The 20,040-nt window shown below is 42.0% G+C and overlaps 1 protein-coding gene across 2 annotated transcripts in view; it reads left to right on the plus strand.

The window, feature by feature from the left end:
- Positions 1 to 4,456: 4,456 nt before the first annotated feature.
- The window catches only part of HDAC6 (histone deacetylase 6), a 40,165-nt gene continuing 24,581 nt past the window's right edge, over positions 4,457 to 20,040 (plus strand). Inside the window, exons 1-9 of one of the 2 annotated variants that reach the window (XM_039324440.1) lie at positions 4,457 to 4,604; positions 7,118 to 7,214; positions 7,383 to 7,487; positions 9,248 to 9,336; positions 16,193 to 16,277; positions 16,796 to 16,836; positions 16,931 to 17,027; positions 17,894 to 17,991; positions 19,935 to 20,039. In XM_039324440.1, the coding sequence (XP_039180374.1) occupies positions 4,474 to 4,604; positions 7,118 to 7,214; positions 7,383 to 7,487; positions 9,248 to 9,336; positions 16,193 to 16,277; positions 16,796 to 16,836; positions 16,931 to 17,027; positions 17,894 to 17,991; positions 19,935 to 20,039 (848 nt within the window). In that variant the 5' untranslated portion in view covers positions 4,457 to 4,473. Of the gene's footprint in view, positions 4,605 to 4,677; positions 4,858 to 7,117; positions 7,215 to 7,382; positions 7,488 to 9,247; positions 9,337 to 16,192; positions 16,278 to 16,795; positions 16,837 to 16,930; positions 17,028 to 17,893; positions 17,992 to 19,934; position 20,040 lie in introns of those variants that run through there. The other variant, XM_039324441.1, reaches the window with a different exon arrangement.

Raw genomic sequence — 20,040 nt, forward strand, 5'->3', positions numbered from 1 at the left:
GCCGAGCAAGACACCTGCCTGCCCACCCGGCGGTGCTCTTCCTCCTGTCCGAGGTTTTCATTGTTGTGAGCATTTCTGTTGAGGATTGGCAGCGGGGGTGGGGTAGTGGGTGTTTGGTTTTTATTCCTCCCCCCCCCGTCTGCTGGGTGGTTGCAGCAGGTTTTGGTCACTTCACATGACCCTGGGACATTGTGACTGTCATAAATATGAATCAGTTGCCAAGCATCTGAATGTAAATCACAAGACTCCGGAGATGCTGCAATATTTCAGGTGATCGGCGCTTCTTCTGGGCTCAACAGAAACGCCAGGATCAGTGCTGCTTTCCAGCTGATTGGTGCTTCTTCAGGGCTCAGCAGAAGCACCAGGATCAGCACCGAGCTAAGCTGGAGCCTGGCGCTGATCCTGGTGCTTCCACTGAGCCGACAGTCCCGAAGAAGCGTGATCAGCTGGAAAGCGGCACTGATCCTGGCACTTCCGCTGAGCCGTGACAGCTCTGCAGCTCCAGCGGTATCTCACTGAGGCTTGTGCGGTGCTGCCACCAGTTCAGCTCATTCCCCTCCCCTGCTACCACTTTTCTAGGATGGTCGCGTACCACCTGCAAGGTGCCAATGTACCATAGGTGGTACCCATACCACTGGTTGAAAAGCCCTGGTCTAGATGATTTGGGGCTGGGATTTTGGGGGCATATTTTAAGCCTTCAGAACGGAAGATATTTATTATTAATTTTTTTCATGCTTTTATCTTATACAACTGACGGCAGCATTCTAATGGTCCTTCTAAATCCAGCAGCATCAGTGGAAAATTGATGGTATGGTTAAAAAAAAAAAAAAAAAGGTGAGATAGCAGCTGCAAAATCAAAGCCTTGCTTTCTTTAAAGCAGTGGTTCTCAACCTTTCTAATGCCGCGACCCCATAATTCAGTTCCCCATGTTGTGGTGACCCCCAACCAGTTATACATCACTGGGTGCCAGAGGCGTGGCCAAAGAAAAGGGGAAAAAAATGGCGGACAGCCTTGTTTGGCGACCCCCGTGAAATGGTTGTTCGACCCCAAATGGGGTCCCGACCCACAGGTTGAGAACCACTGCTTTAAAGAAATGTTCATGCATGACTTATGTGGAAAAGGACACAACCCATGTACGTTAAACTGGGGCAGGGCTTTGACTGCAGCTGCCATCTTGACTTTTTCCATTAAAATATTGCTATAAAATTTACATCCCACACTGTTTTATTTCAATAACATAGTGTTTATCCAATGCTCATCTTCTTGGAGGAATCACTCCGAAGGCAACTCTATCTTCCAATTTTATGATTCTATGACAGACATGTCAAACACAAGGCCCGGGGGCCGGATGCGGCCCGCAAAATGGTTTCATGCAGCCCGCGAAGCCATCCTGGAAACAGTGAGGGAACGGCCCCCGCTGCCTTGGCCCTGGCCCAGGCCGGCCGGGAGCCAATGTACAATTTTGTGGTAACCATCTATGCTGAAACGTATTCAGTCTTAGCTCCACAAGGCTGTCTGGAAACAGTGAGGAACCAGCCCCTGCTGTGTCGGCCCCACCCCATGGGTGCATGCTGGGGAGGTGTCACCCTTTGTGAGGAATGAAGAAATGGACCATGCCTTGGTGCTTGCCCCGGTCCCACCCTCTTCTGCCAGAGACTATCAGATCTATCCCACTCCTGCCCAGGCCCCACAGGCACCCTTGACGCGAACAATGTAGAGCTGGCCACACCCACCCAGTAGGCCATACCCAATTCCATCCACGCCTACCCAGTAGGCCATACCCAACTCCATCCACGCCTACCCAGTAGGCCGCACCCACCCTGGCCACACCCACTCAGCCCCCTGAGGGCAACCGCAATGCTGATGCGGCCCTCAATGAAATTGAGTTTGACATCCCTGTTCTATGATATATATCAAACTCCAGTTCTAATCTGATGGAAGATGAGCTGACTTCCTTTGTCATTCTTCACTGCAATTTGGCCTTCTCACCTGTTCTCTCAGCCTACCACCCAATTCATAGGTCTGCCTTATTTTTAAAACATATGAGACTTGCTCAGAATCAGCTATCACAACCTAGGTCTAATCTTGTCACCTCTCCTCCTTCCACAATAGGCCATAGCAATCTGTATCAGCTTGTCTGTGTTCATTCACATCAAGTTTTCCAAATGCCAGCATATTATTCTCAAGGAGTAAAGTATTTCACTTCTGCACCATCTGCAGGTACTATGAAGGTGAGGAAAAGGAATGACATGGGCTCTCCTTTCCTTGAACAAAGATATAACTTTCTAATGTTAGAAGCAAAATTATGGGTTTGAATTTAAGCCAGGTCCTCCTAGAACACACAGGGCAAGTTACTTGAAGCAGAGGCTGATATCTGCCTTGATACTCGGAGCTTGGTTGTTTGCTTGCAGATATTGATAACATAAAGTGCAGTACAACTCTATAGGCTACAGTAGGGGTCTTCACACTTGGCCCTTTTATGACTTGTGGACTTCAACTCCCAGAATTCCTCAGCCAGGCACACTGGCAAGTTTGAGGACCCCTGGGCTACAGAATCACAGATTTGAGGTGCTTACCTTTATAGGAAAAGCAAATCCTTTTGCTCCTCCCAGGGGTAGAGCCTGCCTTCTATGAATTATTGGGAACTGCAATTAGCTGGATGCCCCAAAACAGGTGTTTTGTTGGTTAGGTACACTGAATTTGTGGGGGTTTTCCACTCATTTACTATATCAACTGCCTTCCTGTTTAATTAACATTGTGGTTGGAGGTGGCAGTCAGAAGGAAGGGAGAGAAGGGATCTTTTGATTATTAATAGGTGTGATAGCTGGTATTTATCTGAATGGATTTACAACCTTTAACCAACTTTATCCTCTGTGTGTAAAGGGTGTCCATATCCAGAATGGAAGTAGAAGAGCAGGCAGAGCTGGGGAGCAGTGTTAAAAATGTCATCAGATTAGAGTCCTTGGATTGCCACAAGAGATCCAAATTCTCTCTCTCTCTCTCTCTCTCTTTCTCTCTCTCTCTCTCTCTCTCTCTCTCTCTCTCTCTCTCACACACACACACACACACACACACACACGAATTCTGTTGATCTTTATGTAGCACCATTTTAGTGTGCTGACCGTTAATTGACTAGATTCCTGTATAAAGGCTTCAATAAATTATTATGCTGCAACCAATACAAATTGATTCTTTGTGCCTGGATGAGATTTTAATGGTTTTGAGATGTCTGCCAAATTCTTATTAGTTTCATCCAAGTGTCAAACTTGACTAAAAGGCTCAAGTCATTTTTTGTTTTGTGGCCTGGGATTTCCTGGGGCCAGGCATGGCCAAGATTGGTGTGTGATCTGGCTAGAAGGCATCATGGAAGCTTTTACTTTTTAACAGTACAGTTTCATAATTTCTAATACTAATGTAAGTTAAAAGTACCCCAATTTGTAGGCCGGCAGGAAAGGCTCAGCCATTTGTCCGAAATGGTAGGGTTTCCTGCCTGAGCAGGGGGTTGTACTAGATGACCTCCAAGGTCCCTTCTAACATTATTATTATTATTATTATTATTATTATTATTATTATTATTATTATTATTATTATATTATTATTATTATTATTATCTTGGGACTCTGTACAAACCACCCCATCTATACAGCCGTTTCATTGGTTCTTGTCTAATTCATCTGGGTTTTTTGTCTATTAACATTTATACTATAATAAAAGTAATGTTGGGCTAAATTATTTTGGTGTTTTATGTTTTATTGGGCAAATAATCAAGGGAGATGAATGGGAGAGTTTAATCATTGAAGCCTCAGTCTAGCTATGTGGAAAGGGTGGATAATTACAGTATAGGAAACATATAAGAGAGTATCTGTAGCTCAGAGCTGAACTGCGGAGTTCTTGGTACTCTCTGAGCTTGGTTATTTCCTTGCAGATATTTCATTACCCAACTAGCTAAAATCTTCAGTGCGACTAAGTATGGCGTTGGTTGCCTATTTATACGTAATAGCTTGCCCTGCAGCAAAGGGATGCTCAATGGTTGCGTTCCACCTCTAGTCGTAACTTTCCTATTCAACAACTTCCTAGGGTAGTTTCTAAAGTCATAACCTGAGCACATGTTCAGAGCATCCAAAGTGTGTGTCCACGGCCAAAAGTTAGGCAGCCAGACTGAACCGTCTTGAAGGCTGTTACAAATATTGCACGGCTTCTCAATTAAACCCTAAATCATAATCGAGCCGGAGGGGAGGAAAAGCGACAGACATTGAGAAAAACAAAAAGGGGACGCCAATGCAGAAACCTGTACGCCACCACCTCCTTAACCCGTTCTCCATCCCTGCCCCAAAGACAATTGGATTCGCCCAATCCCCTCCTGTCATCTTCACCGACCAACCGCTCTCCAACAACCCCGCCCAATCGTTCGCGCCAGTTGGTTCACCCACCCCGAACGGAATGGTCTCGCCCAGTTTCTACCGAGGGCGGTGAATGGTTTCCCTCGCGGAGGGGGAGCGGCGCCGCGAGGTGACAGCATCAGGCGGCGCCCTGGGGGAGAGAGACAGAGAGACAGACCGGACACAGGACGTGGGAAGAGCGTGGCCGGGCAGCCTTAGCGCCAGGTGAGGTGGAGAGACACTGTGGCCGGCCGTTGGGGGCGTGCAAGGAGATCCCGCCCTCGTCCAGCCCTGCCATCCTTCAACACACACACCCCTTTTGCTGACGATCCGACATTGCTGCCTTCACTCAATGTCCTGGTTGCCTTTGGCTCCAGCTAGCTCGTCTTCAGCAGGTCGCCCCCAGCCCGTAGCAGAGGGGCAGCGGGGAACCGTATCCTGAGCCGCCGTCACTTCATCTGGAGTGGACCCTTCAAGGGTGGGGCTCTTTTAGTTGCAGGTTGGGTGGGTGGGTGAGTGGGTGGATGAGAGGGTAGTCCTTGTCACCTTGGCAACGTGGATAGGCGAGGGGAGGTTTTGAAGTACAGCATCACCGCATTTCTAGAGGGAACGCGTTCATTCTTTGTCCTGTCTTCTGCTAACAAGATCCGGGTGAGCAGAAGGGTCAAAGAAGGTGTTGTGAGCAGAGGGGGTGTGTGTCTGCAAAGAGACACACCTCAGATCTGCACCTGACAGTGTTGCCAGGTTTATTCCGAAGTAAATCCCACTAAGGTCAGCCAGCTTGACCCTCAGGTAAGCCTGTGGAATTGCAATCTGGCTTTGCTGATGGTTGTAGAAAGATTCTGTCAAAACGAAGCTGATGGCTCCGATGCAATAGCAATGCTGTTAGTGAGGAAAATGCTTTCAGAGAAAGAACAGATGTTCAGCTGATGCCAATGGGAGAAAGACCATTGTTTCGTTCTGATCATAGTCGGATGTTTGGGTAGAAATAGGACAATTTCTGTCCCTGTTATTTTAATCATATTTGAACTGCTTTCTGCTGTTGTTCCATTTCTGTGAAAGATAAACTGTAACTCTAATTTTGTTTACTTTGAGATTTATAAAACAATGTATCTTTCTTCTTTGGAGTCCTATTTATTTCCACAGGTATGGATTTGGGGCAGTTTGCATTTTAACTGATAAGCCTACACTTAGGAGAGGAGTTGTGTATTGCTGGGTTCACCAATCATAATTTTATTAACTACAGTGTATTGAATACACCACAATAAGCCATAGACAATGGTTTATAAACCACAGTGGCTGGATTCATCCAGTATGCTAAGCTTAAAATGAATGAATTGTGTTACAGCTTAGCACAAAGAGTGAATCCCCCATTATTAATTTAATACATTTATATCCCATTAAATCAAACAAAACTCTTGAAACTTTATATGACACATATAGAAACTATCCGAAATATGTCCAGTGAATCTATATTACAAATATCTAAAATCAAATAAAACAACAAAAAATAGATACAGTATGATAGGCAAAGTATACACTGCCATGTTAAGCCATATATAAACAGTTAAGTCTAAGTTGTGAATACTCTGCAAATGAGTCAGTTTTTTGTTTTCATTTTTTTGAACTGAAATTAAGGAGAGGACTCATTTAATTCCCACTGCAAGGCTGTTCCTGAGAACCAGCATTGCTAGTGAAAAGCAGCATTGTTTAACTTCAGCAGCTCTTTTTTACTGGAAGCAAGAAACTACATCCTTGATGACATTATTTGTTAGAATGTCAACTGGAAACTCCAACCACGGAGATAACTAGATACCGATAAGGGTTGTATAGGTCAAGAGAAATCACTTGACAGTGACAGCTAAGATTTTCTCTTCTTAAGCAACTGCTTTCTTGGTGATTACGGGTATTTCAGAGAACAAGGTATTTAGATATAAGTGATTTCAGAATTGTAGAGGTGAGAGAGAGGCAAAGGTCGTGTGTGGAAAACTGCCCCTCCAACGCCTGTGTTTTCTCTGCATCTATCTCCCCCCCTTCACATCACCATGGCGATGTGAAAGTATGCAGGTCTGTGTGACCTTGCCAGTCTGATAACAGCTTGCTCACAAACAACAAGATTGTATTAACTATTCCCTGTTTTTGACCTCTGGCTTTTATATTCTTGAGGATTGGTTAGGAGCTTAACCAATGAAATGCTATTGTCATGTAGAAACTTTTGCTTCCTGTAATCTCTATATAAGCCAGTGGTTCTCAACCTTTTTAATGTCGCTACCCCCAACTGGTCATAAGTCGAGGACTACTCAACCGGTCGTAAGTCAAGGACTGCTCAACTGGTGCAGCACCATTTGCAGAATGGGATTTTTGGCGGGCTCAGCAGGGCAGAGACAGCCTGGACAATTCCTATTGGCTTTTGAAAGCCAATAGAATTAGACTCTATTCAAGAGAGTCTATTCTATTGGCTTTCAAAAGCCAATAGAATAAAAGGGAGTAGCACAGCTAAGGAAAAGGGGGAAAAAATGGCGGACTGCATTGTTTGGTGACCCCCGTGAAATAGTCGTTTGACCCCAAATGGGGTCCCGACCCACAGGTTGAGAACCACTGATATAAGCAATAAAAACTGCGTAGAGAGCAGCCATTCTTTGCACCCTGCCATGACTGGACACTGATTACTACACAGAATTGAATGTTCTGGAAAGTTATGGAACTTTCTCTAACATGTGTTTGGTTTTCTTTCATAGGATTGAAGGAGGCAGCATCTCAATGGCTTCTGATTTGGGAAATGGCTCAGTATTGGACCCCAAATCTGTGCCTGCTTTGGACATTCAAGCTCCATTGGTAAAGTAAACCTGTTGTTGTGATGGAGACTGTGGGAGTCAATAGTTCACTGGGAATATGGTTAGCTGAGCAAGGCAGGTTCCCTTTCTGTCCCATGGAAGAGAGGAGAGCCTTGCTACTTCTGTTGCAAGGGGGTGTATCAAAATAATGTCCTCTTGGTTTCCCTAGAAAAAGGCTAACAGGAAGGGAGGGCTTCCAGAGGCCAAGCGGAAAGGACGGGCAAAAAAGATGAACAAAGATGCTGAAGATCTGCTTTTGGGCCTGCAGCAACTGGTAGGTAGTTCCCTTCAATTCCCAAGCTCTGGGCTGAAAAAGCAGCTATGGATTCTTCATTCACTCTTGGGAGAGAACTGGAAGATGCAAGTCTTGCAGTGATGATAGAAATGAGGTTATAATGAGTGGCACTTTTAAATAGTTCAGGGTCTTTTGTAACTGTGTTGCTGAGAGAGATGAAAGCACCACTTAAATTTTGTTAAGATGACTGGCCAGAACTTAAAAGAACCTAAGACTTTATTCCTTATCCTGAAAAAAAGATGTGTTTTTGTTACTATAAGCATTAGACGAAGCCACATGATTTTGCTCCTGATGATGAAAAGATACTCTGCTCATGTGTAGATGTGTTTTCTTTTTATGGTCCTTTAGCAATAAGAGGGATTCTTCTTTAGGATCCCAGCCAGTTTTCTGCTTTTCTGCTGATTTGCTTTTCCCTCACCTAAATTTTCTGATCCTTCTCAATTGACAGTCTGTATTCATTTACTCAATTCTCTTAATTTATTCATAATATATTTTCTTAAAATAATTTAACAGTGATGTTAAACTAGTTAGCGGTATATATAATGCCTAACGCAAGCACATATACACTAAAATGGAATAAGAAAAGTAATTCCTTTTAAGAAACTCAAATATGAATGCTTTCTTTGAGCTGTCATCAAGTCTGCTGATAAATCTATCTTGAGATTCTGTGATTGGCAGTTTTATAAATGTAAATAATAATGTGATGAACATAATATTAAACACTACTTGAACACCATGGGCATTGACAAAATCACTATTAATTGCAAAATCAATTGCAAAATGCAGCTTTACTTGGAACAGCTTACATCCTGTGAGGATACCTTTAACACCATCAAACAAGAACATCTGCCTATTCCAGATCCTTAGGAAGGACTCGATAGGTGGATAAAAATGCAAACGCTAGTCTAAACATCTGGCAGACCATGACAAACTACAATAATAATAATATTAAAATTACTTAATTATATTAATTTATAAGAACTGGAGAAAAATCACAAAATATAAAGACCTACAAAAAAAATAAGAACTACTATGGCAATAGAAAGTAAAGATAGTACCAATAATAATAGGTAGCTTGTGTGCAATTCCAAAACTCCTGCAGCACCATTTCAACACCATGGGCATTGACAAAATCATCACCAGTCAATTGCAAAGGCAGGTTTACTTAGAATAGCTTCATCCTGCAATGATACTTTTAACACCATGAAGCAATAACATCTGCCTATCTCATGTCTCAATAGGTGGATAAAAATGCCAAATCCAGTCTAAACATCTGGTTGACCGTGCAACCATCCATAATAATAATTTATCCTCTTACGCACATATATTGTCATTTTGCATGTGCTCCTCTCCCTGAATATTTAATTTAAACTACTGCAAATGAAGACAACTATACACGTTTCAGTATAATGTTGCAAGATCCAATCTGGGTCAGTCACTGGGACCAAAGTTTACTCTTCTGAGCTTTCGGACTTGTGCTGATGCCCATCCTCAGGGAATGTCTCTCTACCAGAATGTGTAAACTATTAAACTATTGCACTTATCTAGTATTTAGTCCAATGTATTTGGAGAGCATCAGGTTAGGAAGAGCTAATAGAGGAGACTTTGTCATATCTAATTTTGCTCCTGTGAGCAAGAATGAGAGGGAGAGAGTAGTAAGGCATGGCCTTATTGGGGAGGGTTAGGATTAGAATGTTTTTCCTGCATGCACCACTTTCGTGTTGTTCTTTCTTAAATAGGATCTTACTTCAGAATGTGCTGCTCCTTTAGGAACTGGACTGATTTGGGATAATCGAATGACTGAATTTTGCTGCCCGTGGAATGAAAGGTATCTAGGGTGAAAGGACGGGTTTTGAGCCTTAGTATAACAGTTGAGATGTATTGTTTTAATTTTTAGGTCTCTTAATTTTCAGGATTTTTTTTTCAGTCTCTTAATCTCAGTTTTGCATGCTCTTAATCCTAAAAGACTTTATCTGCCTTTCATTTCCACTCTCTTATATATTCTTTATACTTTTTCACCCAGTGAAAGTTTCTTAAGAATGGTGGATATTGGTCCTTGGTATGGGGTAGATGAAAATCTCAACAGTATCCCAGAGATTAAAAGTAAAATGAAATACTTGTATAACAAATAATATTTCACAAAGAATCTTCTTGAAGTGCAACTGGCTTGCTTTTAAACAAATATTAGTAGACAAATTAATGAAGGATTGGTAGCTCAACCAGGAACTATATAGATGGCCATATTCAGAAACAGTGAGCTTTAGAATCGCAAATGCTGAAAAGTTAGGTGAAATGAATGAATTACTGAATGAAATGAAAAGGACTTTTCCTTTCTATTTTGCTTCAGAATTTCCTTCAGACAGGTGGCCAGTGAGTGCTAGAAACAAGCACCGAGCTTTCCCTGCTTCATCAGCACTCAGTTTAACAGAACCCTCTTAATCAATACAGTTAGGATGAAAGTGAACATGACTCTGATTTGCTGGTGATTTTCATAAATTCTTCTAAGGTGCAAATACATACTTTCTGTAAAGTAGAACCTCATTTCAATAATCATGGATTTGGATTTTTTGTTTTGTTTTTGATCAATTGTAATTGCTCAGGATGTTTTTAAATACAAGAAAATGCATTGGCTGTGTGAATAAAACTGTCATTTAGTAATGAAGGGCTAAGTAATCTTCCTGCTTCATGCAAGCTAGGGAGGGCCAGGCACCTGATGCTTTCTATAAGTTTCAGATTTCCTGTCCCATCTGCCTCAGCCAGTGGATCTATAATCCAAAATAAGAATATCAAGTTGTCTTCCTTGATGTAGGTCTTTATCTGAATGGAACAAAGCAATAAACAAGAAGAGAGAGGAATAAAGCAATGAAACAAGAGAGGAAAGCATCTCCCATAGATCAAGATGAGGCAGTTTGGGAATGCCAGATAACCAAAAGGGAAACATCTCCCATGGGTATTTTGAGGACAAATCAATGAGAATTGTTTGAATAAAGATAACAGGCTGTGATGCAAAACCGAAATCATTATATCTCTATTTATCAACTTGATTTAACTCATTCCATTCATCTAAAAACTGATTTCCCCCACATCTGGTTTACCTCAAAGGCTGATACCAGCATGGTGTTTATAACTATAGCACCTTGTACTGAATGGAGCATTATTTTATTTCATTTGCTTTGGGGGGAAAAAACCCAATAACAATGTGAAAAGTGGTTGCAGAAGATGGAGAATTCCTCCCTCAAGGACCTTTTTATAAAGGGAAGATTCCTTCCATTTAGAGCATGGAGATACTTTCTCTGATCATTGGAGTGGGAGTGGGGCTTCCCTTGCCAAAACCAATATATCGTTTATTCTTGTTTTGCTGAACTGATTTTGTGATTGCCTGGAGTATCTGTTTAGGTACTAAAAAGTGCCTACAAACTTCCAGAGGTGGTGATTTCTGCCATACGTTGCTTACTTGAAATACCCATGAAAGCAGTGAAACTTCCTTCTAAATAGATAGTCAAAGGATATGGATAGGAGATAGATTTCTCAAGATCAGAGAGTTGGATTAGGATGATTAATGAATCCTTTGAAATGCTGCAAATGATTGTAGATTTCCACCCTCCAGCCCAATATTCTGCCTTGGAAACACCATTGTATATACCTGATCAAAATATTGTACTGGTAGTCCTTGGCTTATTTCAATTCATTGAGCAATTGTTCAAAGTTATGATGGCATTGGAAAAAATGGATGTACAACCAATCCTTGAAGTTCTAGATAATTGCAGCATCCCCACAATCACATGATTGCAATCTTGGGCGCTTAGGTGTCTCATTTGCAATTAGGGAGCTGCAGTCATATTATTGCCATTTGCAACCTTCCCTGCTGGGTTTCCACAAAGTAAGTGAGAACGCCAGCACGGAAAGTGAGATGTTACTCAGGTAAGTCACTCCCACCTTTTCTCCCACCTGCACCAATCTCCCGCAGTCCTGCCCAACCCATGCACAGCCTTTGCCAACTGTCCCAGGCCATCCCATAGCTTCCCCCATCCCCCTGCAGAACTCTCTCGCTGTTTACCTGGGACCTCTGTCTCTTCCCACTTAATGACCTGCATATCTTGGGGGAGTACAGCACATCTTAGACTTCTTTGAGACTACATTCCTTACCCAAGGATTACCGATATGTGAATGCACTTCCAGGAAGCTTCTTTTCAGTTTTGATTGTGTCTGGGTTCACTCATTTTGTAGCACTCTGGATTTTACAAGAAAATAAGGTGGAAGAAAGGTTCTTGCGTAAAATCATACGGCAGAAATGTGAGGATGTAATGGTCCATGTCCCTGCTGGACTGCTTCTCCTTTTTGTAATCGGCTGAAAGCAGTATTAAAAGTCTAAAGTGAATATGTTTCATCATTCCAAACCATTGATTTTTTTTCCTGGCAGAGGGAGGAAGAGTAACCTTGGTTTGGATGTGGGTAAATATATAATTCTGTTCTTATTTCCCTTTGTGCTGCCTGTAACTCTGTGGTGTGTGTGTTTATTCCACCCACTTGGCTCACTTTTCCGTGTAATCTCAACATAATTCCCTGGATATGATGACCATGATCCTTTTATTTCTTCCTTGATTCCCCATCGGATTCTTCGTCTCCAGCCCTAAATAGCAGTCCTATACCCTTGATACTTGTTCATTGTTCATTGTTCATCCATCTTAAAATAACATCCTTCTTTGTTAAATGCAATCATTCTTAAACTTTGGGCAAGAAATGCCATTGGGTAATGCTGACTGGAGTCCTAATGCCTGTTACGTGAAAGGAAGCCCTAATGAACACAAGCAAATTCACTTCGTATTAAGCTCAAAATTGGATCTTATCCATTTTCATTTAGAACATAATTAGATACTTAAGTAGACTCAGAGTGTAACTTTCCTGTTTTGATTTCTGTACAGATCCTTACCCATTTTGCCCTTTCTAATTTAATAGTATTATGGGAAACATGTGAAGCAGAAGAGACTCACTCTAGATGGGCAACAAAGAGATGGATCAATCATGATATGCTGCATACTTGAATGATTATTTGCGGCTTATAACCAATTATATTGAGAACATCCATAAATTTAATATAGATTCATGTAATAGTGTGTGGGAATATCCTTGAAAGACAGGAGAAGGAAGAACCGAAGCCGGGGACAGGTCAGATAAGAGACATCTCAGCCCACAGAAGAAATGGGGACATAAGTATCTCAGAAGAGACCCTCCCTAGTTTTTTCAACTGTAAAGGTGAGGGGAGAGAAATGTGCTTTCATGCTTACAAGATTTTTGACAATAAAGATAGTGTTAGTACTAATGGCACTGGCTTCCTATCTGGACTGTCTTGAAGGGCTGACATTTAAAATGTTAAAATATTTGCTGCTATCTTCCATTAAACGCCAGTTCCCAAATGCCCACAGAAGAGGATGTCTTCATCCTGTTTCCTAATAGGGTGAGGACTAGTTTGAGCTCGGGATGAGCAAAAGTCAGGGGCTGCCACTGAAAATGCCCCTCATAGGTCCCCACGCTGGCTGTCTCTAGGAGTGGACCCTATAGCATCTTTTCCTAGGTAGATTCTACCTTAGAAGAAGGGGTCATGAAGGCATTAAAAAAGCATAGAGGTTAACCTGCGAAAGTGATATCTGTTCCATTCTGATAATATTAGAGTTGTTTTGCAAAATCAACAAAGCAAAGGGACTAGATTAATAATTTTTTAATATATTATTACAGGTTTTATTTTGTCCTTTGCAAGTGTGAGTAGGCCCAAACTATAAGCAATGAAAAAAATCTCCCTGCTTCTAGAAAATGGCTGTCTTCAGTGGAATAGGAAAGGAGTTAATAACCTTTTAAAAGTTAGCTCTTTTCTATATATAGGTGTTCTAAATTTGTGAGAACACTGCATCAGCACTTCTATATTTGCAATAACTGTTGACTCTTCATTTCCAGTCTGTACAGCTCTAAATCACTCTCCTCATAATATCAGTGAATTTGTGATCTACATTTATAAGCCCTATAACAGGCTTTTCAAACTGCCCCCAGATGTATTGGACAACTTCCATCATTTCCCACTCAGCTATCACCACATAGAGAGGGGGATGATGAGAGTTAAAGTCAAAATATTTGTAGAGCATCAGCTTAGGAAGAACTGACTTTGATAAGGTCTAGAAATATTTCTAAAAAGTCTACTTTGGGGCATACAAGAGCGGACTCGTCCTTATGTTCCTAATTTCAGCACAAAGATGTTTATCTTAGTCATCTGTGGAGATAGCTAACATTCATATTTAGCTGTTCTGATTTTAAAGTAGTGTTTTTCTTGACACAAACGTTACCAGACAAACATTCTGCATTGCCTCATTTTCTATGTTCGGGGTGATGTAGTTGGAGGCTGAGAACTATCTAGTTTTCCTTTGCCACCACATTTAGCATGCTTCAAGTTTGACCAGTCCTTCATGACGTACCAACATAGGCTAGTGTTCTTTTGGAAGAGCAACAGATTTTTCTTTAAAAAAAAAACCAAAATATATTTTTACTGTTTTTTTGAAAGGCCAGCAAACCTGTTTTAAAAAATAGAACTAATGTGTTCTGCATGCAAGGTTGATTTTAATCAGAGAAGTGAGCTCGGCTACCACTTGTGTGTCTGATTCCGAGTCAAATTACAGGTTCCTCATTGCTTCTGCTGACAAAAACTTTTGTGTGGCCCGTATTTTCTATTGCTTTTTTTTTTTTTACTTTGGATGGGAGGTACCAGTTATCTACCGTATTTTCCGGCGTATAAGGCAACCCGGTGTATAAGACAACCCCCAATTTCTGCGCTGATTTCCATGCCTAGAAAGTCATCTTATCTGCTGGAAACTACTGTATTTTCCGGTGTATAAAGCAACCCGGCGTATAAGATGACCCCCAACTTCGACGCCGATTTCCACGCTTTAGAAAGTCGTCTTATACGCTAGAAAATATGGTACTCCAGTGACATTGTGTGAATTTGTAAGATACTTCTCAGTTTGCAACTAATTGTTGTCAGTATTGCCAGCGCTTAGCTGATGGGGGACATTTGGGAAGTAGCATGAAATAGCACAAAGCATTAAGTGAGGCTAAGTTTCAGTTTTGCTTAGTGATTTCAATTTTGCTTAGTGATTTTTTTTTTTTAGCAGTATAAGTCTTTTATTTCATCCCTAGTGTCAAGGTTCCGACAGACAGACAAATAAAGCAGAACCCCGAGGCTTGCAAATTCCTCAAAGAACATGTTTATTAGTTACAAAGCATTGGCACGTCAAAAGTGAAACCAAGTCTGGAGATAGACATAACAATTCCCCAATACAAAGTTAAAAAATCCCTCCCCTGTAGCTATGCAAGCAACTTTGTTCCCCAATACATCTTCTTGGCAAGCTTTTTACACAACATCCAGCCTGCAGTCTCGGGAGCAGCCAATGACCTTGGTTCCCACAGGACAAAAGATTATTTTGACTACCGAAGCACCTGGCAATCCCCCTCCCTCCATTCTATGTGGCAACCAAAAATGAGTAGGAATCATGGCTGCTGCCATGCTCGTCTGTAGAGTTGACACCTGGTTCCAAAATGTTATTTCCATAGAGGACCTTAAAAAGCCACCACCCGCAATATATGAAGAATTTGTGTCAGTATTGCTTGGGATTGCTTAGCTAATGTCTCTGCTTCAGAGCAGTTATACTACTGGGCACATACTACTTCAATTGATTTAAAGGCCACAGCAGATTTTGCATGTTGTCTGGACCACACTTTGAAAATATGCCTCCCTAAGTCAGTTTTAGGAGGGAATTTTTCCAGACATTTTAACAAATCAGATGTTTGTGCTTTACAAGAGCTCTGAAATTCTACAGAGTGGTTTTTCTCAATACGCTGTCCTTTAGAATTGTCAGGATTATACTGCTAGAATTGTTCAGTGTTGCCTCAGTAAACTACCTGGAAACTCTGAGCTGTCTTGTTCTTCTGCCTATGAAGGAAACTAAGTGTTGGATGAGCTGCAAATGGACCTGATTCTACAGTTCTTCAATTGTTTTAAGGAAGAGAAGGGTCAAAACTGCAGAGCTAGCTTCCCAGCTAAGTGTACAGAAGGTCTTATCTGTAGAAGTCATAGAGGAATATCTACATGCCCTTGGCTTCAGGGTGTCCCCAAAATAGTACATCTTCACCATAAGGTCTGGAAACTCTTTCAGTGTAGCAAATTCAGCCCTGCTAATATATCTGTGTGAAATGCCCGATCCTCCGTAAATTACCATCTTCTGCACAATCTCTGGTTATGCAGACTCAAAGGACTTTGCTCTCACAGGCATTCCCAGATGATTTCCTGAATGTGGCCTCTGCTCCCTAGCACTAACTTTTGTAGCCCTACTGTCTTCCTTCCACTTTATTTCCTCCTGTTCTCATCCTTTTATTCCACTCCACTTGTTATGCTGATACCTATTACAAGGGTTTAAATGCCCTCTGCCATTCTTCCCTAGTTGACACTCCCCTATCCTTCTCCCTTCTTGCTTGTTTTACTGCATTCCTGAATTATTCAGATAAATTCTGGGTTCTGGAAAGATTACCAGCCCATCCTTGTTTTTTTTCTTTTCCAAACCATCTCAACTCCACTACTTGCCTCCTAGTTAAGGAGTTGTTGATCTGTCTCTACATATCCCTTTTGTTGTCTTTTCTTTTTCTAGTTTCCCAGAGTGTCCAGAGCGGTTGGTGACTATTCGGGACAAACTGCTTCAATATGAATTGTTGGAACGTTGTGTCCCAGTTTTGGTAAGTGAGGGAGCAGATGAGAACAAGCAAGAATTAGTAGACCCGTTTAGGATACATTGCAGTGAGGCAGTAGCTAGAGTGGAAGTCGGCAATCTGCAGCTCTGTGTGGCTACCCAATTCCTTTTTTTCAGCCCATTGAGCTCCACTCCGCTCTTTATTGTGAGGTGGGAAGCACAAAAACTGCCAAGTCCACCTAACAAGATAAGGCATTTAAAAATAAATAAATTAAATCTAGTATCTGTCAAAAACCCTGCCTGATCTTCTAAGAGAACAGAAAAGGCTATGATCTGGCAGTGGCTGCCCCCATTTGAATCATCATCCCCACCTGCAACGGTCTCAAACCATTAAGGGCTGCCCCCAGCCACCAAAAAGTTTCCCACCCCAGATTAAAAAATCAGCGTTTGGGGAGAGATGAGTTGGACATCTACAACATGTCCTGAGGTCCTTGGAGAAATCAGGGAATGCAAATAAGCAAACAGTAGAGAATGAAATGCTTATATTCTTATCTCTCCTGGCAGGGCCGAGAAATTTCTGAGGAAGAGATCCTCTTGGCTCACAGGTGAAAGCAAATCTTGGAGTTGTGGCCGAGCTGAGGGATGGGAGGCAGTGACTGGGCTGCAGCTGAAAACATGTGTATATTTCTTTCTTAACAGTCAAGAATACTTCACGCTCATGAAATCGACTGAAACAATGAGTGAGACCGAGTTAAGGTCTCTGGCAGATACTTTTGATTCTGTTTACCTGCATCCAGTGAGTATCTTCAGTGAGTTATGTTTAAAGGCAGAAATGTCTACTTTTTGTAACTAAAATACTTGGTGCAGAGTTGGCAGGCTGTACCTTTGGAAACTTGTAGTGTTTTTTTTTTTTTTCTGAATTGCAGGCAGCACTGAGTTGGGGAATGCCATTCACTCTAATGCTGGGTTAGACATATGCTTGCCTAATATCCATGGGGCAAAACCAAGACGATGGGTATAATTTATACTGTATAAATACTTTGCATAGCACCACATCTAAAAGCTGATGAAATAATGTGTTGCAGTCATGTTCTAGTATCTTCTTATGGAACGTTCTTGGAGAAACATGGGCACGTGGGATGAAATTCTCCAGAAATAATAGTATCACAGTTTTGAGGAAGGAAGATCTTGGAATAAGGGATGATAGAAATGATATTGTAAGATCTTTCACATCCTATATTTTTCTCTCTCCATTGCTATGTGTTTTCTGATCCTTGTAAATAAAGTTCCCCATTCTTGAGTATCAAAATTTTTCCTCTGACATTACTTAAAGAGTGGGAGGGAGTATGTTTAAAATCCATTTCTGGAGTAAAAAAAATTTAGTATAGTAGTTAGAACAATAAATTATAATTTTCTCCACCACTAATTCTACATTATTTAAAATAATCTGCTACTGGATTGGGGCTTCTTGGGTTTTTTTCTTTGCACCTCCTGATGAACACATCTATCCATATCCTGTTTTGTTTTGCTTTTTCTGAGGGGGCGGAGCTAACAACAAGCAATTTAATGAGAATCTATAGAGTTCCATCTGTTCTTCTGCATCAGGAGAAACCCTGATACTATAATAGGGTTTGCTAACCTGATTTTCTATTCCTGCCAAAGAATTTCTACCGCTGTGCCTGCCTTGCTGCTGGTTCTGTCTTGCAACTTGTGGAGAAAGTATGGTCTGGAGAACTCCGTAATGGGCTGGCTGTGGTCAGGTAAGGTGCAAATGAGATTATTTTCACTTTTGCTTGGCTCAAAATGGTAATGGTATATGCCAGTGGTGGCGAACCTATGGCACGAGCGCCAGAGGTGGCACTCAGAGCCCTCTCTGTGGGCACGCATGCCGTCGCCCCAGCCCTGCCTCCCCCCATGCCCCCCTTCTCACCAGCAGCCCCCCCCAGAGGAGAGTTGCCCCTGGGTATGGCCCACGCAGTGCAGCACAGCCAAGCACATGGCAGCTGGGCAGCAGGGACAAAACTCCACCCTCGTACCCCATTGTGTGCAGATGATGCTGTGGGGCACGGGCAGAGAGTGTGGCCGACATGGCGCTGCAGGGCTGCCTGAGTAATCTGCAGCGGGCTGTGGAGGTGGTGAGTGGCCCTGTGGATGGTGTGGGGGCAGGCCAGGGGGCGGGGCGGTTTTGGGGCACTCGATCTCTAAAAGGTTTGCCATCACTGGTATATGCTGTGCCCCTTACCAGGCCTGTCAGATAGTATATTTACCTTTAATAACTTCCTTGGCAGTAAGGGAAGGGGCATATTCTCACAGTGGTTTGTGTACAGTTCAAGCCCAGAAGCATAACTTCTATTTGTTATCTTTTTATTTATAGCCAGTAGAGAAGAGATTTCCCTTATCTACAAATCAGACTTTCTAATCCGCTGCCTTCCAGATGTGTTGGACTTAACTCTCAGAATCTGGTTGGCCATACTAGCTAGGGATTCTGGGAGCCAGTTCATATCCAGCGGGCCTCACGTGGGGAAGGTTACATTAAATAGCAACAGGGTATAACTACAGTAAAGCAGATGGAAAAGAAAAAAAATAGGGTAATATCCCTAGTAGATAGCACAGTTCAGATAGTCTTTGACTTACAACTGATCATTTAACAATCATTTACTGTTGCCACAGCATCGGAATGTAAAGAACTTCTACCCATTGTAAAACATTGTGTTTCTGCCCCTCCGATCACATAATCCCATTTCAGATTCTTGGTAATGTATTCACGTTTATAAGTGATTGTTAAGTGCCATGCAATCATATAATTGTCATTTGCAATATTCTCTGCTTGCTTGTCCAGAAGGTTGCAGGCAGAGGGGTTATTAAATTTGAGGTTCATTCTCCCAGCAAGCTGAAGGATTTTCCCTCCTGTCGAGGAGAGGAGAAATAGTCCCATATGCTGGAGAAATGGCCCTCAAATCTGGTGAAAATGCTGGTGAATGCCAACATTCTAAAAAGCTCACAGCACTGGCGTTCACTAGCATTTTTCCCTTTGGAAGGGATGCTTAATGACTGCAGCAGAGAGAGCTGGAATTGTGGTCGTTTAAAAAAGCTTAAAAACCACAATTCCAGCAATAAACACTTCACTCAACAACCGAGATTCTGGGGCCCAGCTGTGCTTGTAAGTGGAGGACTATCTGTAAAGGCAGGATTGTCAATGTCTTGAACTTTGTGTGTATACATGTGCTTGTTTATGGAGGCTGGATATGATAGTCCTGCCGATCCAGAAAGAAATTAATGTGATGGAATTCACGCATCTTAGAATTAACAATCCAAACCATTGTGTTGTTGTCTTTGTCTCTTAATGAAAAGACGAGAGGATGTGAGAAAAATGATGATTGAATCAAAAGGAAGTCATATCTTGATCTCTATAAAATTTGTGTTCATATGAGAATATTTCCCCTTACACAGTATTGTAAGAATCTTATATGAAAGTAGCCAGAGTCATTCCTCATTCTTATTGAACTTTATGTCCTTGAAGACACGTGGGAATGGTGGCCCAAGCATGCTTTCTTTAGCATTTAGAGCAGAAGGTGCAAAATGCAACTGATAATTTTCACTGTAGTCACACTTTAACGTTTAGGCACTCTTTTCTGTTTTTCCTCCGTGGCTGGGCTATGATTTTCTAATCCTACTTTGACCCACTGTATCTTTTGGGTTTCAGGCCTCCTGGACACCATGCTCACCGCAGCAAGATGAATGGCTACTGCATGTTCAACAACATAGGCATTGCAGCGCAATATGCCCGACAGAAACTGGGGGTGGAGCGG

Source organism: Crotalus tigris, unplaced genomic scaffold (genome assembly GCF_016545835.1).
Source record: "Crotalus tigris isolate CLP2741 ecotype Arizona unplaced genomic scaffold, ASM1654583v1 scf7180000024301.445443, whole genome shotgun sequence".
Classification (NCBI taxonomy): domain Eukaryota; kingdom Metazoa; phylum Chordata; class Lepidosauria; order Squamata; family Viperidae; genus Crotalus; species Crotalus tigris.